This window comes from Phyllopteryx taeniolatus, chromosome 9 (assembly GCF_024500385.1).
Source record: "Phyllopteryx taeniolatus isolate TA_2022b chromosome 9, UOR_Ptae_1.2, whole genome shotgun sequence".
In the NCBI taxonomy this organism is placed as follows: Eukaryota; Metazoa; Chordata; class Actinopteri; order Syngnathiformes; family Syngnathidae; genus Phyllopteryx; species Phyllopteryx taeniolatus.
This window is the reverse complement of record NC_084510.1, coordinates 21,806,525-21,822,380: the sequence shown is the minus strand read 5'-3', so window position 1 is coordinate 21,822,380 and position 15,856 is coordinate 21,806,525. Positions and strand designations below refer to the sequence as shown.

Here is a 15,856-nt window from a genome sequence, read left to right as displayed (position 1 = left end):
TGTGATGATGAATCCCTGAATACTTTCCGCGTTTTTGAAAGTGCACGTCTCTCTGCTACAGCTGCTCAGATGAGCTGATATGTTTTCATTCATACAACCTTTAGAAAAGTCTGACTGGTTTCACTGATGACGACCATGCATTGGCACAACAAGTGCCTAATAGTGGTGAGACTCCATTTTAAAAATCAGTTCAAATAAATTTGGGCCGAATAGACTGAAAGAACGAAAATCAATCGAACTCGTTTATGTTCCATCAGGTTGCTAGATACAGTCCACAAACATGAGTGCCATATATTTTTTTTAAAATACAATACACACGAGCAATTCAATTGTGGACATTAAATTATCCTTTATAGTGGTGTTATAATGTTTTTGTTCTTTGCCATGTGACTGTTTTTCTGCAAGCTCTCCATGTCCTCTCTCTTAAGTAAGTAAAATGATAGAAATATGACTTCAAAGTGCATTTTGAGATTTGAGAGACAATTTTCACAACGCTCTAACTCACAAGTTGAGTTAAGGTGCTAGCTTAATGCTAACATGCAATGAAAAAATGCCATAGATGGGCTAATGAATAGCATCCATCTGGTGGTGTTATAACTCTTAAAGCAACAGATATTTGAACATAAACGGTGCAACAATACATGTAGCAATATAGCAGTACTCACAGGCACATTTGTCTTCTGTGAAAACAGACTAATATTGCTGCAGCTTACTGAGCCAAGTTGTGAAACTCTTCTTCGTTTGTGTCTGTGTTATACTGCCCCCCAGTGGCCAAGGCGCACACCTGAAGCACAAGGGCTAGAACGGATTAATGCCATTTCCATTGTTTTCAATTGGGAAAAGGTGATTTGAGATAGGAATGTTTTAAGTTACGGCTCTGGTCAGGGAAATAAATAAATTTGTAAGTCAGGGCACTCTTAATCAACTACATTTCAGAACTATGGAAACCCTCAATGACATTGGTCAAAAGCAAACACAACAATTTAATATAAAGTTCCCTTTCTACCACCTAAATCACAGGTGTCAAACTGGTGGCCCGAGGGCCAGATCCGGCCCGCCAGATCATTTTATGTGGCCCGCGAAAGCAAATCAAAATTGCTCATTGTGTTCTGGTGTAATACCATTGAGATATTTGCAAGCATTTTTTTTTTGTTACCAATCCCACTTTGAAAAGAAATGTAATTGTCGAAAAACACGTATTTATAGGCTTCTGATTTCAAAACTGGTTATTCATCAATGTGTTGTGTATACTGTATGTAATTACAGTATATGAGGTAATCTTTCATTTATATGGGTTCACAGTTGTAGCGGCCCTCCGAGGGAAGTCATAACTACGATGTGGCCCGTGACAAAAATGAGTTTGACACCCCTGACCTAAATGATTAAAAAAATAATTATAACGTGTGTTGTCCAACATCCGTGTGTGACCCCTTTAAGGGGCAAGCGAGAGAGCGAGAGCGAGAGGGAGCAGTCGTGTTCAGTAGGAAGGAAGTGTAGCTGAGTGCGCAAGGCAGGCTAGGTTAGATGAGCTTCCAGCCAGCCATGAGGGTGGATGTTGATGATACTGATGTAATGCTGGCGTAAGCGAGGTGGGCTGGAGGCACAGAGGCGCCTTCACTCGCTCGCTGACGGACAGCCGGCTGGAAAATGTTTTGTTCAAGTAGAATGTTTGCAAGATGAGAAGCCCCCTTAATGACTCTTGATGAGACTCATTCAAAACTAGACAATTACTTCATTAGTTGAAGAAGATTATTTTTGAAAAATCTATTATATCTTTGATTTGGTTAGTAAAAGTTTGAAGATCAGAAATATGAATTGATTTGACCGGTAATCTAGTCTCATTTCCTGTCAGATATTAAAATCAAATGGGAGCTTGTGTATAGAAAGCACAATAATGTCCAACCTGTTGATTAATATCTAGTTTATTTTCTTGTAGTAATTTTATTGCCTGTGTGTAATGCACCTATTGTCAGACCTTTAACTTCAGCTACTGCTGTCATCTCGGACATAAAAAAAAATATGAGGGCGCTTTCTTCTACATCTCATCGTAACCAGCCTAAAATTTCGATTTATGTTCTCGCGGTAGTCTTCTTGGCTGTGTGGTCGCATGTTTGTCCTCGGTTATTTGTCAGCCCTTTAACCTTAGCTGTAGGGCTGGCTGCACCTATCGAATATTTTTAGAATCAATTATTCTACCGATTAGCCCATTGATTAATTGAGTAATCGGATAAAAATTGCAATTGAAAGTGCGCCGGCGGCTGTGTCCATCCATGATCTAACTAGCTGTGGTGGAATATATTAAATGTTCAAACGTCGATAGTTTAGCTTTGATGTGCTGTTGTGGTACGTTAGTCACATTGTTAGTCACAGTTAGGCACATTCCACTTTATCTTCTTTTTGAAGTGTGAAATGATCCCATATATTGGAGCTTCTCTTTTACACACTCTTTCCTACTGGATCACCACCATTGCACCGACTTATTTCTACATGGAGTCTGCATGGGTCTGCAGTAACATTAGTCCCTGGAATGATTATCATCGTGAAGCTTCGAGGCAGAGATTTAACTTTTTTTTTTGTAATCGAATTATTCCAGTTATGTCAATTATTCGTTTCTGCCCTATTTAGCTCCTGCTGTATTTAAAATCGGCGGCACAGTGTTCGACTGGTTAGAGCGTCTGCCTCACAGTTCTGAGGACCGGGGTTCAATCCCCGGCCCCGCCTGTGTGGAGTTTGCATGTTCTCCCCGTGCCTGCGTGGGTTTTCTCCGGGCACTCCGGTTTCCTCCCACATCCCAAAAACATGCATGCTAGGTTAATTGACAACTCTAAATTGCCCGTAGGTGTGAATGTGAGTGTGAATGGTTGTTTGATGTATGTGCCCTGCGATTGGCTGGCAGCCAGTTCAGGGTGTACCCCGCCTCCTGCCCGATGACAGCTGGGATGGGCTCCAGCACGACCGCGCCCCTAGTGAGGAGAAGCGGCTCAGAAAATGGATGCATGGATGTATTCAAAATCAGTAGGATGCCAGGTTTATTGTAGAACAGCAATACCTGGATGTTTGAAAAATATCGCTTGAGATTTAGAACGTGGCAAACCCTGGAAAAGAACGTCTGCCCTATTCGAAAGAAGAAGTCCACGTGACATATTTTCTGCATCGAGGACACAGCAAGAGAGTCACATGACCACCCCCTCCTCCTTCAGCCACTGCACGAGCTGTAATAGCCATCCATCCATTTTCTATACTGCTTATCCTGTGTGAACAGCTGGAAGATCCGCACATGCAATGGATCCCGGGACTTGATCTATTACACAAAGCCATTGTTTGTGGCAGACAAATGCTTTCTGATATAATGCTATGTAGTGTAGACCGGGGGCGGGGTCAGCAGTACAAATGACAAATAGCTAAGTCCAGAATTGATGACGCATGAGTTTAGCTGCGTCATATTTTCAGACAAATCCATTTTACATCCTTCGATTCGCACTCCCAACTCGGGGAATCATTTGTGGCAGCGAGAGAGAATTTCCTTCATTAAGAGCTGATTACTTTCTAAAACAACGTCCTTTTTGGAAAGAGTGAAAAATTGCAGCTTTGGGAGCACTTTATAGTGTGCTGAGTGAACATTTGCTCCTTGGTTGAGCAGATGTTATGTCCCCTGAGAAGTGCATCATGCTTTGTTCGGCTTGTGTTTGTCCTCATCCATCCATCATCCCGTTCCACACTCTCCCGTTAAAAAGAATCCTCCACTGATTGACCAAATATCGCATCAAATGTTGGCAATCTACTCAGTAGTGACAGAAAATGTTTAATCGGTCTCAAAATGTCGTACAAATCGTCGCGTATCAGCTCGACCTGGAAGGCATCTGAACCAGGCAATAAACAAACGGAAGCACAAGATGCCAAAGATAGCGTTCCTGACTGCCTAATACAAGTAGATGAGGTTGATTTTGTCTGGAAAATAAAACTCGGTGCGACTGCTGAAAAAGGGCCCAAGTTCTTCTATATTTGTGGGACTTGGGGTATCTTTCAAACAAGAAAGTAAGAGGAAATACCGTATAGTAGAAGCAGATGAATCTGTGTTTAAAAAAAAAAAATAAAAAATTTCAAAAGATTTGAATCATTTGTGGTAAACATTCTGCATAAGTTAACCGTTTGAAAGCAATTAATCTCTCTTTGTCTTTGGCTGATTTCCTCATTTCCCCTATTTTCAGCATGCTGACAAGCTGTTACTCTCAAAAGTGTTATATTTGAGTGCAACTTATGCCATGTCCAAGAACATTTTTTTGTTTTTGAACAATATCTGATTCAAATAAAACACATTTTTGCCACAATTGCAAGACCTAATTGCATCATCAAGTATTGTTAGTATCGGTATCGCCAAATACTCAAATGTAAGTGCTTGTACTTAGTCTGAAAAAAAGTGGTATCGGTGCATCCTAACTTTAATTGTAAAAATGTTCTTCTAAAGTAAAAAGGTTTTTTCATAGTATTGCATCGTAGTCATAAAAAAATACAACTTTCCAATGTTTTTCCAAGTGCTATTCATAAAAAACAGTGCCTCATTTTGAGTGTGCTGAAGCGTTGATTATCTCCCTGCTCGCTCTCTTTGTAGTTACCTGAACGATCTGGAGAGAATAGCCAAAGCGGATTACATCCCCACCCAGCAGGATGTGCTGCGTACTCGTGTCAAGACAACTGGCATCGTGGAGACTCACTTCACCTTCAAAGAGCTGCACTTCAAGTAAGGCTGCACCGTTGCTGATCTTCCTGCATTAAAAACAGACCTCCACTCCCGCCTACTCGTGCTAAAAACACATCACATCGGTGCTCACCTGCTCTTAAACAAAGCCATCACGAAGGCTATTCATCTCATTGAACACAAAGTGCTCATTTCAACATTAATAGAACCTTGAAATGCGCCAATCAGCCAAATTATAACAGCAATCAACAGCTTAATCATTCTGATTGCAGAGAGTAAATTAATTAGTTCCTCACCCCACACTCCATTTGAATGTCTATAAAAACAGATTTTTCTGCAACACATAAAATTGGGCTAGACGCACCATGAGCACTTACTCATGTGGGATACTAATGGAATGACGTTGCTCCTTAACAGAGGATGTATGTCAGCCGAGGTTTATGTGTTCAAACATTTGATAAATTGGCCTGTGCTAACAGTTACGTGAGTGCATTTAGTAGACGAGAACAGTTTGTCTCTAAATACTAGCGCTGTTGCCCTTTTTAAGGAAACCTTAGCGGTCATTCTCAAGGTTTATACTACAGTGCAATAACTGATTTCAAAATAAATTTGTTACGGTATTTTGTGCTTGTGCCAAAAGGTCAAAACAATCTTTACACCCAGACGAATCTCACGTAGTAGTTGTAATAATAATAATTTTAGTAATGTTATTACTTTATTATTTAGGAATTAACTAATGGACATTTAATTCAACAACAATAATAATAATAATAATAATACAATTTAAGAAAAAAGCACCACAAATATCATCTTAAACCGTGACTTTATTACCTTTTTAATAAAAAAGTGGTACCATAAAAAATGTCTCCTCCAGCACTCCGCGACCCTTGTGAGGATAGGCGGCTCAGAAAATGGATGGATGGAAGTTCCTCAACTCACTTCAACATAGTTTTGCCAAGCTACCACAAGATGGCGCCAAAGTTATACTTTGATTGCGATTGGCCTAAGCACAAAACCAGCAGATAACAGAGCATAGCTTCCAAAAACTGTGAATACAGTATATGAAATCACAAATGCTGAACTGTGAATATTCTGTACACGTGTTTTTTTTTGCTGTTCGCAACAGGGTTTGGTCAGTTTGGCCCGCAAATAGAGTACAGTATATCCCCAAATATTCGCAGTTCAATCTTTTTCCATTTAGTTTGTACAATGTCTCTAAGAGGCTGCATTGATGCGTCAAGCCGATGCTGTTCCACCTCCTTCGCTTGCCAAAGCAAGCTCATCAAACGTTAGTGTACATCCAGGGATTGCATTTCACCTGAACTTTCTCTCCTTGTGTCTTTTAGCACCACTGCGCTCCGTCTGCCTCCACCTCGCGCGCACATTAACTCGCTCGTGTGTCTCCTCTGCATCACCTCTCCCTTTGCAGAATGTTCGACGTGGGAGGCCAGCGCTCCGAAAGGAAGAAGTGGATCCACTGTTTCGAAGGCGTCACGGCCATTATCTTCTGCGTTGCGCTCAGTGCGTACGACCTGGTCCTGGCCGAGGATGAGGAGATGGTGAGGATGGCGCTGTGGCATGTTCATTACAGTACATGGATGATGAACATCACTTGCTCGTCGTTACAAGGCTTTTAACATGTCTTCTTATGATTGCACAATCCATTTTGCTGTTAGACTAATTGAGTGTTCAAATCCAACGTGGCTTGAACCATTTGACCCCAATTATTTGCACAGGTTATGAATTAAATGCTTTAACATGCCCTTGCTTTTTAAATATTGAACAACAGCTTCCCCTGGTGGCACAGTGCAAAAATCGGGTTAAAAAAAAAAAGGATATCAAGCACTACAATTAGGAATATATTACTTCATTTAAGGATAATTGCCTACCAATGGAATAGTTGTCTCCGCTGGATGCGTGAAACTACGCCCCACTGAAAAGTAGACGCTACTTTATCAAACATTTTTCTTATGCATACACATCCCAACATGTTTGAGCCTCGAAAATATCCACACCTGTGATGACTAAAATATCGTCGTGCTGTGGAAAGCGACGAGAGGTGCAAGCTCACAAGCTAACGGGCTCCAGAATTCAGCGTTATCTTGTTCCCAGCCTTTGCACGCTTTTTCAGAAATGATCTTCAAACAATGTAGAATGTATTTAGAAACAAATCTCTGAATTCAATTTACATTTATATCTTGGCACGCGGCAAGTTTTCGCCTTCATTTGAGATATTTCATCTTTTCTTTTTAGAATCGCATGCACGAAAGCATGAAGCTGTTCGACTCCATCTGCAACAACAAGTGGTTCACTGAGACCTCCATCATCCTCTTCCTCAACAAGAAGGACCTCTTTGAGGAGAAGATCACCCGTAGCCCCCTTGCCATCTGCTTCCCAGAGTACACAGGTACAAGATGTTTTTAGACCAGGGGTTCTTAACTGCTCTCACACACTTGAATAGCAAGAGAAACAAGTACATCTTTTTAAAAAATCCTTTAAAGACATGTATGTACAGTATTTATTTAATTTGTTTTTACATTATTGCATATGTAAAAGTGAATTAAACATGTTTTCATACAACACATCCCCAAATCGTCATTATGCTCTTCTTACAGGCAAGCACTTCACTACATATCACAGCTTTTTTTTAGTCTCAATTTAAAAAAAAATCCATATTTTGTTTACCCCAGGACACATTTGAGGTGCTGAGAACTAACTCCATTTTTTTCATAGATTAAATATTTTACGGCTGCTATAAAATGGGGGTGACTTATATCTTTGTGATTTACATGACAATGATTACTTATTCTGGATCTTCTTATTTTTACAGAAACTGTGGTTTCCCTCATATTTAGTTTTTTACAAACATCCATCAAATCAAATCGTCTATCAATATTTCATAAACATTCAGTTACACTAACATGTAACTCCATTGGCACCCAAGCAAAAGTACTACTAACGTTTTGAGTCCTCTCTCAATCTCTGAACAACATTTTCTAGGATGTTTTTGCTGGAGGTGATGTCTGGTTTTCAAGGGTGCGGCCATCTTGGAAAACGGAATTTGGCCCAGTTGCTGCACTGATGATTCAAGAAAAGTGCTGAATGCATTCATGGGATGTCCCTATTCGTCAAATCTCTAACTATACCTTAAGTTAGATTGGTATTCATCTGAAAGTCAAGTCTTTCTCTTATCATTTCTGCACTTAAATATGACAAAACTGGAGTTAGCTCACTCTAGTTCTCAGTGGCTCAATTATACTTACACATTACACATCTCTAAAAATCAGCATGCCTGTTAAAATATATCTTTCCCCCCCAATTAAGACATTGGATAAATATGAAATATGTTGGATTTAAATAAAACCAGTGACCAAGCATTTGAGAATCACTGTTAAAAAAACAAAAACAAAATATGGATGCTCTGCAGGGCTTCAACAAATAAACAAAGAAGCAAAAAAAAAAAATTTGTCTACTTCTTCGCAGGGGCCAACAAATTTGACGAAGCAGCCAGTTACATTCAGACCAAGTTTGAGGACCTGAACAAGAAGAAGGACACCAAGGAGATCTACACCCACTTCACGTGTGCCACCGACACCAAGAACGTGCAGTTTGTCTTCGACGCCGTCACTGATGTCATCATCAAGAACAACCTGAAGGACTGCGGGCTTTTCTGAATGTAAATTGGTAATATTTTGATAATACATGTACGATTAAAACAGTATTTCCCGTAATTGGATTAATTGAGATGTGTGTACCGTGTGTACTTTTTTTAATGTAGCTCAAAGTCACTTATTTTTACATTATCTAATTAAAATTGATAAAGGGATACAAATAATTGCTTAATTGATTTACTGCAATTAAAAAAAAGAACACTATTAATAAAATAATTTTCCATATACATGTCTTTATTAATTACTTAAATAATTAGTTAATTATTATTGAATTAATTAAAAATACTAGCAAAATAAGAATAAAATATGTGATTATTAAAATAAGCGAAGGTACATATTTTACATGCAAATTCAAACTTTTTTCTTTTCATCTACAAAAGACATGGCCCATCTGACAGTTTTAAAAATCAAATGTGGCCCCGAAGCCAAAAAACGTTGGTGGTTTGGTGATGCCAGGTCATCACAGTAGCGCTACCAGAATACTGTCCATAATGTTGCTTTTAAAGTTTTTGTGAAAATCTGGGTGTTCTTTTTGTTTTGTTCTTTCAAATGCATTAAGACAGTGATTCTAAAAGTGTGGTGTGGTATGTGGGCGCCCCCCAGTGGTGTCCAAAAGGATCACTAAATTTAATGGTCAATGTGTATTATAGTGGCTTCATTTTTTATTTATGTATTTTTTAATCCAGTACAGCACATTTGTTAAATGCAGTTCAGTTGTATTTAACTTTTTTGAGAATGACATTAGAAAATGTCATTTACATATCGAAAGGTTGTAGTCAAGTAAATCAATGGGACAATTTGCGTTATCATCCATTATCTAATTTAAAGTATAATTTGAGCATTATATCTTAAGGGTACATATTCCCATTCAGCAACTGGGGAACTTGGAATAAATGTGTGAACGTGTTCATTGTCAGTGCACCTCCAAGTGCTGTTTTTGTATTTGTGGCAGGACGGTGGCGGCTGTGCACACTACACGAGGGACTGCAGCAGCCATGTGACGATTTTACTGCTTTTCATAATGAAAACCATGACAGACGTCATTCCTGCAAGGGGAAAACCTTGAAAGGACTTCAACAATCAATGATTTGCTACCATCTCCCCCTCAGTGTAACATTGGTCCTGCATACAAATGTATTAAAAGTTGTTACGCCTCTTCTCTCTTTGACTCTTTACACTCCCCTTAATGAATGTTTTAACACCCTCATTGGATGAGAATCATTTAGCAGCCACTCATGCGGAAAAATGAGCTGGCTTTAATGGAATCATTGAAACGCATGTAAAATGCACAAAGAATATTTCTTATCCATCAAGAAGATCTCGTGGTAAATATGATTTAAGTTGCCATTTTTATTCACGAATGACTTTTTTTAAGATGTTTATTTTGCCATTGAGGTTTATTAAAAGACAGTATGAAACTATATTTTGTATCATATCAACTCATGTTAACAACTAACTGTTAAGACACATGGCGAATGTGAGTGGCTATGTGGGGGGGGGGAACAATTTTTGTATGACATTTACATCAAATAATGATCACAGTATTCTCCTGCATGACATTCCATTAATTAGCCTGCACCACTGTCATCATCTATTTGACGGCTGCTATGTACCACTTGTTTAAATACACTTAACACAATCTGTGAGGTTTTCACTGATGTCTGTTACTAACTAACTGTAGATTAGTGTGTATTCTGTTTCATTCCAAGTCTATTGTTTTGACTTTATGTTTGTGCCTTGATATCTGTTTACGTGTGTATCTTCATATGTGTTCTTGACAGTGTCAATTAGGGCTATTTCTACTTGGTATCATCCATGGCTAACAATGAATCCAAGCACAGAGTCTGAAGGACGATGCCGTACTTGTTTGTTGATATTAAAGCTACAAAGCAAGTCACTTGGTAAATGTAAATAATAAAAGTTTGGTCATGGGAGCTTTTATTCTACTCTGTTTTTACACTGTGCAAAAGGGAGAATGCAGTGGGACACGACATCCACTATTCAGTACATTAGATTTCCATCCAAATTGAAACAGAACATTATTTTATTTATTTATTTTTTAAATAAGAAAAAGTCTATATTTAATATAAAGGGCAGCAAGTCACATTTGTTTAATAGGACATTTAAAAACAGCCGTTGCAGATCAAAGGGTTGTACAGAAATTAAAACTTAATCCTGTGGAGAGCCAACAATTGAATGCAACTGCAAAATTTAATCAGATCGAGGAAAGAAAGTCAATTGTATCAACAAATTTGGTCTTTACAGAAATAAAACCACATATGGAATCTGTCAGAAAGGAATTAACATTTTAAAACACACACATATATATGTATATATATATATATATACACACATATGGTTGCAGTTTGTAGTGTTAATTAGTGAATATTAATCGAAAACTGTTCTTGGTCGCAGTGCAATGCAGACAGTGGCATTCTAAACCACAAAAATGAAAATAAACCTTGTTATACATCAATAATAATTTAAATTAAATTTCAACATATGCCAGCTTCCATAAAAAAATATGTACCCCACTTTTCACCCCAAAATTAGATTAGTTTCAGATTTAAAAAAACAAATAAATCAAAAATTGCAAATACACACTTTTGTTTGACACCGATAAATCAAAATATATATATTTAAAATGTTTTTCTTACAGTTCTTGTACATTGTGCAGATATACCTCGTTTTGTAGCCGGTATAGCATGTTTCTCTTGTATTCCGTTGCTATTACTTTTAAGTATAATTAAGAAGCATTTCAAAAAAATGAAGTAAGGTGCACATTATTCCTTCATTTGACTGCACTGCATGCAAATGTTTAGACTTGTTGAAACCTGCTTAAGCTTTTCTGAATTGAAAGAGTTGATCTGCATCAGCCTTCCAGTCTGTGATTCAAGGTGCTACCATTTCTCACTTGCAAATGAAATGAGAAGGTGCACCGCTGCCAAACGACTTGTATGCAATTTGAAACAGCCGCGAAGCCAAAGAACGATGAATCGTTCTCATTGACACGTTGCAAGAAAAGGTGTAGAGACAGTTTGTATTCAGGCACAATTTAAAGACGCTAATACGGTATGATACGTGATGTGTAGGCGCAGCCACCAGGTGGCGCCTCTCACCGGCGGCGCACTTTATAGACGAGGTGCAGGCAAACTTTGGTGCTCAACGGCCACGTTAAAGTTTTAAAACGGACAGATTGGGCAAGGACATTAATAGATTAGTGAAAAAAAAAATAAAAAAGAGTCAAGTAAATTTAAAAAGTGTATGCTAAAAGTTGAAAATGTACTGTATATGTAAAATTCCTTATTTTAATAATAAAATGAATGTTAATGTATAAATGGTATTATTTATAATCAATTTACTTATACTTAATTAAATAATTATATAATAAAATAAATTCAAAAATGTTAACCGTACATAGAGAATTATTAATTTATTTTACTTTTTAAAATTTCAGTACAGTAAATCAACTAACCAATTATGTATTACGATAAATTAATATATATAGTATAATGAACCAAATATCAGGGGGGAAAAAATGGCTTAGTATTATAGGACACGCAATATAATTGCTCAGTGGGCCGGATAAAAGAACGAAGTGGAGGCCTTACTTTGCCCACCTCAAATGATACATGTACAAATTAATGTCTATATTTATCACAATACACATAATCTATGTATGTATGTACAACCCAGTACTGCACAGTTAAACTTGTCCTGAATCTGCTTACAATATTTGCACACGAGAATGTATTTTTTAAAGACTTTATTTACTGAGAAATTTCAGAATTCTTGTATCTTGTATATTATTATACATACTTTATATGTATAAGGATGATTGCATTTCACTGGGTAAACTCCTGTAATAATTAAAATTGTATTTTTCATTTCTTACAGTCATTGTAATCCCTCAGGGGGAAATTCAATGTATACTCTGCAGTACTGTTATATTTTGTTGCACACCACAAACCCAAATAACACACATGCAGGCATGCAAGAAGAGATTAATACATCCATCCATCCATTCTCATAACCGCTTATCCTCACATAAAATATTGAAATTGTTTTGAAGTGATTCATTTACTGATAATTAATACAAATTGGAAGTATTATTAATCATCTGAATTTTAAATACTATATTTTACATGATTGCATTCATCATCCTCTCTTGTGACTCCTGCAAAACGATTCCAGTGGTGACAAATTGGTGGAGGCGGGGCTTTGTTCGAGGCTTTGGCTGTTCTGCGCTCATTGGCTGAGGCCAAGCACTCCGGCCTCTACAAAGTGTGCCGTCAGCCTTGGTGTTGACTACAAGAGTAAGGACACAGCAGCAGTTTCATCAGAAGTAAAAAAATATATATGAGGTGTTTTGTTTTCTTTTTGGATGGGAATGCTGAGGTTAGTTCTATTTATTTTGTATATTAGGGCACATTATTTAAAATCTAATAAGGTGTTATAAATTGTGGTCATAATTGCTCTTGCGTTTTGCTTTTCAGAACACATAAGGAGTTTTAACTTCACTGCAAACGCTTACAAGCAATGGTAAGTTTGTTTTCCTTTTTTTTTTTTTCTTGCATGCAGCAACAGCGTCTTGACAGCTGAGCAAATCGATGGGTGCTCTGTGTTAATCCTCCACTCACCCACTAAGAGGCAAACTAACAGTTCTTGCTGAGAGTCCACATGTGGACAAATCAATTATGTGTCGTGTGAAGGCAGCCGAGGAGAACATTTTGGCATGGTGGCACAGTGTGGCCATGCCGCCCCATTGAGGGGAGGAGGAGGAGGAAGAGAGGGGTCCCAAATGGTTCAGAACTCACAGCTGTGATAACATTGTGTCATATGGAGGCTCCAAAAGCGAAACACTGAAAGGACGGACACATTTAAGACTCATTATCTTTTTCTTGAGTTCAAAATTAAATGAAAATACTTACTGGCCCCAATAAGATCCAATACAAGAAATGTACGTTCACTTTTGATTGACACTGTCAGACAGGTATTTATATCACAAAATATTTATTAAATGTGTTTATTATGGTGGTTGTAGTTTGCAGTATATAACTGAAACACGTCCTACTCAGGACTGTTTCTAATTACTTGACCCATTTGTGTAGCTAAATAACCCAAAAAAACTGTCACTATGATGCCTACACCATTATATACGACAAACCACAGTAATATACATTGTGTTAAATTTATGTATCTCTGACAGTGTCAATTAAAAGTGATCATTATTATCTTAGTAAAGTTAGAATTGTTGACATTGTTGTGTTTGTAACATAAATGTGATCCTGGAAAGTGCTAATTTATTATTAAAGTAGTAGTAGTAGTAGTGGGAGTAATAACAGCAGCTGTAGTAGAAGGCATGGTGAGGTAGTAGTTAAGACATAGTCCAGAGGTTGTAGGTTTGAATCTTGGCTCAGGGGCTCCTGTGTGGTACTCCCAGTTCCCATAAACATGCATGTTAGGTTCATTAAGCACTCTAAAAAGCCCATAGGTGTGAATGGTTGTTTGTGCCCTGTGATTGACAGGAGAGCAATTTAGGGTGTACCCTGCCTCTCGCCCAAAGCTCCAGCTCATGTGGATGGATCGCAGTATTACAGAGGAATTTATATTTTATATTCTGCTTTTCTTCCTTCAACTCTTGTGTGCACGTACCTAATGAAGTGTCAAGTTTCGGAAAAGTTCACCTTCCGAGTATACAGTGCCATAATTTCAATTGACGATATGATTCACGTGCGGTGATGCATCATGTAGATTTCAGTTTGACCGACTTTGAACACTTCATCGTGAGTCATGGTGTAAATTCACAATGTTTCATTCATACTGCAATATGCAGCAGTCAACATCCTGCGTGAGAGGATATGTACTACTCATCTACGCTTCTCCCCCCTCTAAACTTCCTCTCATACCAAAGGAAGCAGGGAGAGTTCTCCTCATCTAAAATGTGCATCCTGCTCTCTGACTTTTTTTGCTGGATTGTGCTGATGGCCACTCGGAGGTTTGTCGAGAATGTTTTTGCGCGCTCGCAGAGACCAATGACCTCAGCTGCTAAAAATCCGACTGGCCCAGAAACAACACGTCCAGGTCTCGGCTTGGCTCGGGATTGGATGTGCTTTGTGGGCGGCCTTGCTGCTGTGTCCACTTCTTCAGTTTATTGTGTTTGTCTCTGTTTGGTTATCCAGCTGTGTATGGGAGATTCCGGCAACCGCTTCCAGAACCGCGCGCAGCACGTGATGCGCTCCGTGCAGGACCTGAAGCAGACGGGCAAGCCGAGGCCGCTCAGCGAGCCGTGCGAGCGCTCCTTCGCAGTGACCCGCTTGTGCAAGCAAAGGACCCAGCAGGAGCGACTCTCCAAGCAGCGCGTGTCGCAGGCCAGCGAGGCCAGCACGTACGATTCGGCCTGCTGTCTGGCCAACCCTCCGGAGGAAGACGAAGAAGAACCCAACGAGCGCTTGGCTCAAGCTTCCCCCAACAGTGAGAAGAGTTTGGACTTTGACTCTGGCTACTCAGAGGCCTCCTGGCACGATGAAGGTGTTGTTTTGAGAAGGACGAGGAATGTGCGGGTGTCTTCTTCTGCTTGCCTCCGAACAAACACGGGACCTTCGGGTCGGACCCGGCCCAAATCCACATCGGACGCTTGCCTAGAGCGCTGGACCTCCTTTGAGGCCAGCGACCCAGAGGACTGGACTACAGGTTTGCTAAGCAAGAGTCGGAACAGACAGCCTCTGGTTCTGGGGGACAACAGCTTTGCGGACCTTATTAAGAATTGGATGGACCTACCAGAGTGTCCCGAGCCTGCAGAACTAAAGCCCAGTGCCAGGGCGGCGTCTCGCCAAGGACATTTTAGTCAACATGAAGCGGCGACTGGCCGGGATGTCTAAAGGTGTGGAGATGAGGCAGAAACCAGCAGACTCCACACGAGGGAGCAGGGCTGCCGAGGGCCCCAAACGGATGTCCTGCCCTGTGGGACTCCGGTCGCTTAAACCTTTCTTCCACCAATCACACACGGGCCTGCATGCACTCGACTCGGACTTCTACCACTTCGCCGCCCTCATGAAGACGGGCAGCCGACAGCCCATAATATGCAACGATATCATCGGTTACATCTGACTCTATAAGATCGATTTTTGTCCAAAATATCAACCCAAATAAACCTTCCTTATTTAATTGTTCTCATTTTGTAAAAAATTGTAAACTGTTTCCTAATCCTTACAACAAGAACAAATATTTTCCCCAGACAATCAATAAAAACACTTTCCATGTAAAAAAAAAAAAAGCAGTTCAGTTTCCAAATTATTGGGAAATATGTCTTAATATGAAACCGATTAAAATGAGTGTTGTGTACGGTGCAGGTGGTGGTTAACAGAGCTGCCTCACAGTCAGGAGATCTGGAATCAAATCTGTTGGAACATCTCTTTGTGGAATTGGTTTACTCTACCCTTGCTTCCTTCCCAAAACACGCAAGTTACTGTAGGTTCATTCAAGACTC

General features: G+C 39.3%; 2 protein-coding genes across 4 annotated transcripts in view; both read left to right on the top strand.

The window, feature by feature from the left end:
* LOC133483957 (guanine nucleotide-binding protein G(i) subunit alpha-2) overlaps positions 1–9,526 on the top strand; it is a 40,725-nt gene extending 31,199 nt beyond the window's left edge. For 2 of the 3 annotated variants that reach the window (XM_061785877.1, XM_061785880.1), the window contains exons 6-10: positions 4,610–4,738; positions 6,126–6,255; positions 6,950–7,103; positions 8,180–8,380; positions 9,320–9,526. In XM_061785877.1, coding sequence (XP_061641861.1) covers positions 4,610–4,738; positions 6,126–6,255; positions 6,950–7,103; positions 8,180–8,370 — 604 coding nt within the window. In that variant the 3' untranslated portion in view covers positions 8,371–8,380; positions 9,320–9,526. The remainder of the gene's footprint in view (positions 1–4,609; positions 4,739–6,125; positions 6,256–6,949; positions 7,104–8,179; positions 8,381–9,319) is intronic. The other variant, XM_061785878.1, reaches the window with a different exon arrangement.
* Positions 9,527–12,647: 3,121 nt separating this feature from the next.
* On the top strand, positions 12,648–15,539 carry LOC133484070 (PAK4-inhibitor inka2-like). The gene is given in 4 exon segments (XM_061786150.1): positions 12,648–12,765; positions 12,864–12,909; positions 14,550–15,188; positions 15,190–15,539. Coding segments are annotated over 3 exon segments (930 nt in total). The 5' UTR covers positions 12,648–12,765; positions 12,864–12,906; the 3' UTR covers positions 15,478–15,539.
* The last annotated feature ends 317 nt before the right edge of the window (positions 15,540–15,856 follow it).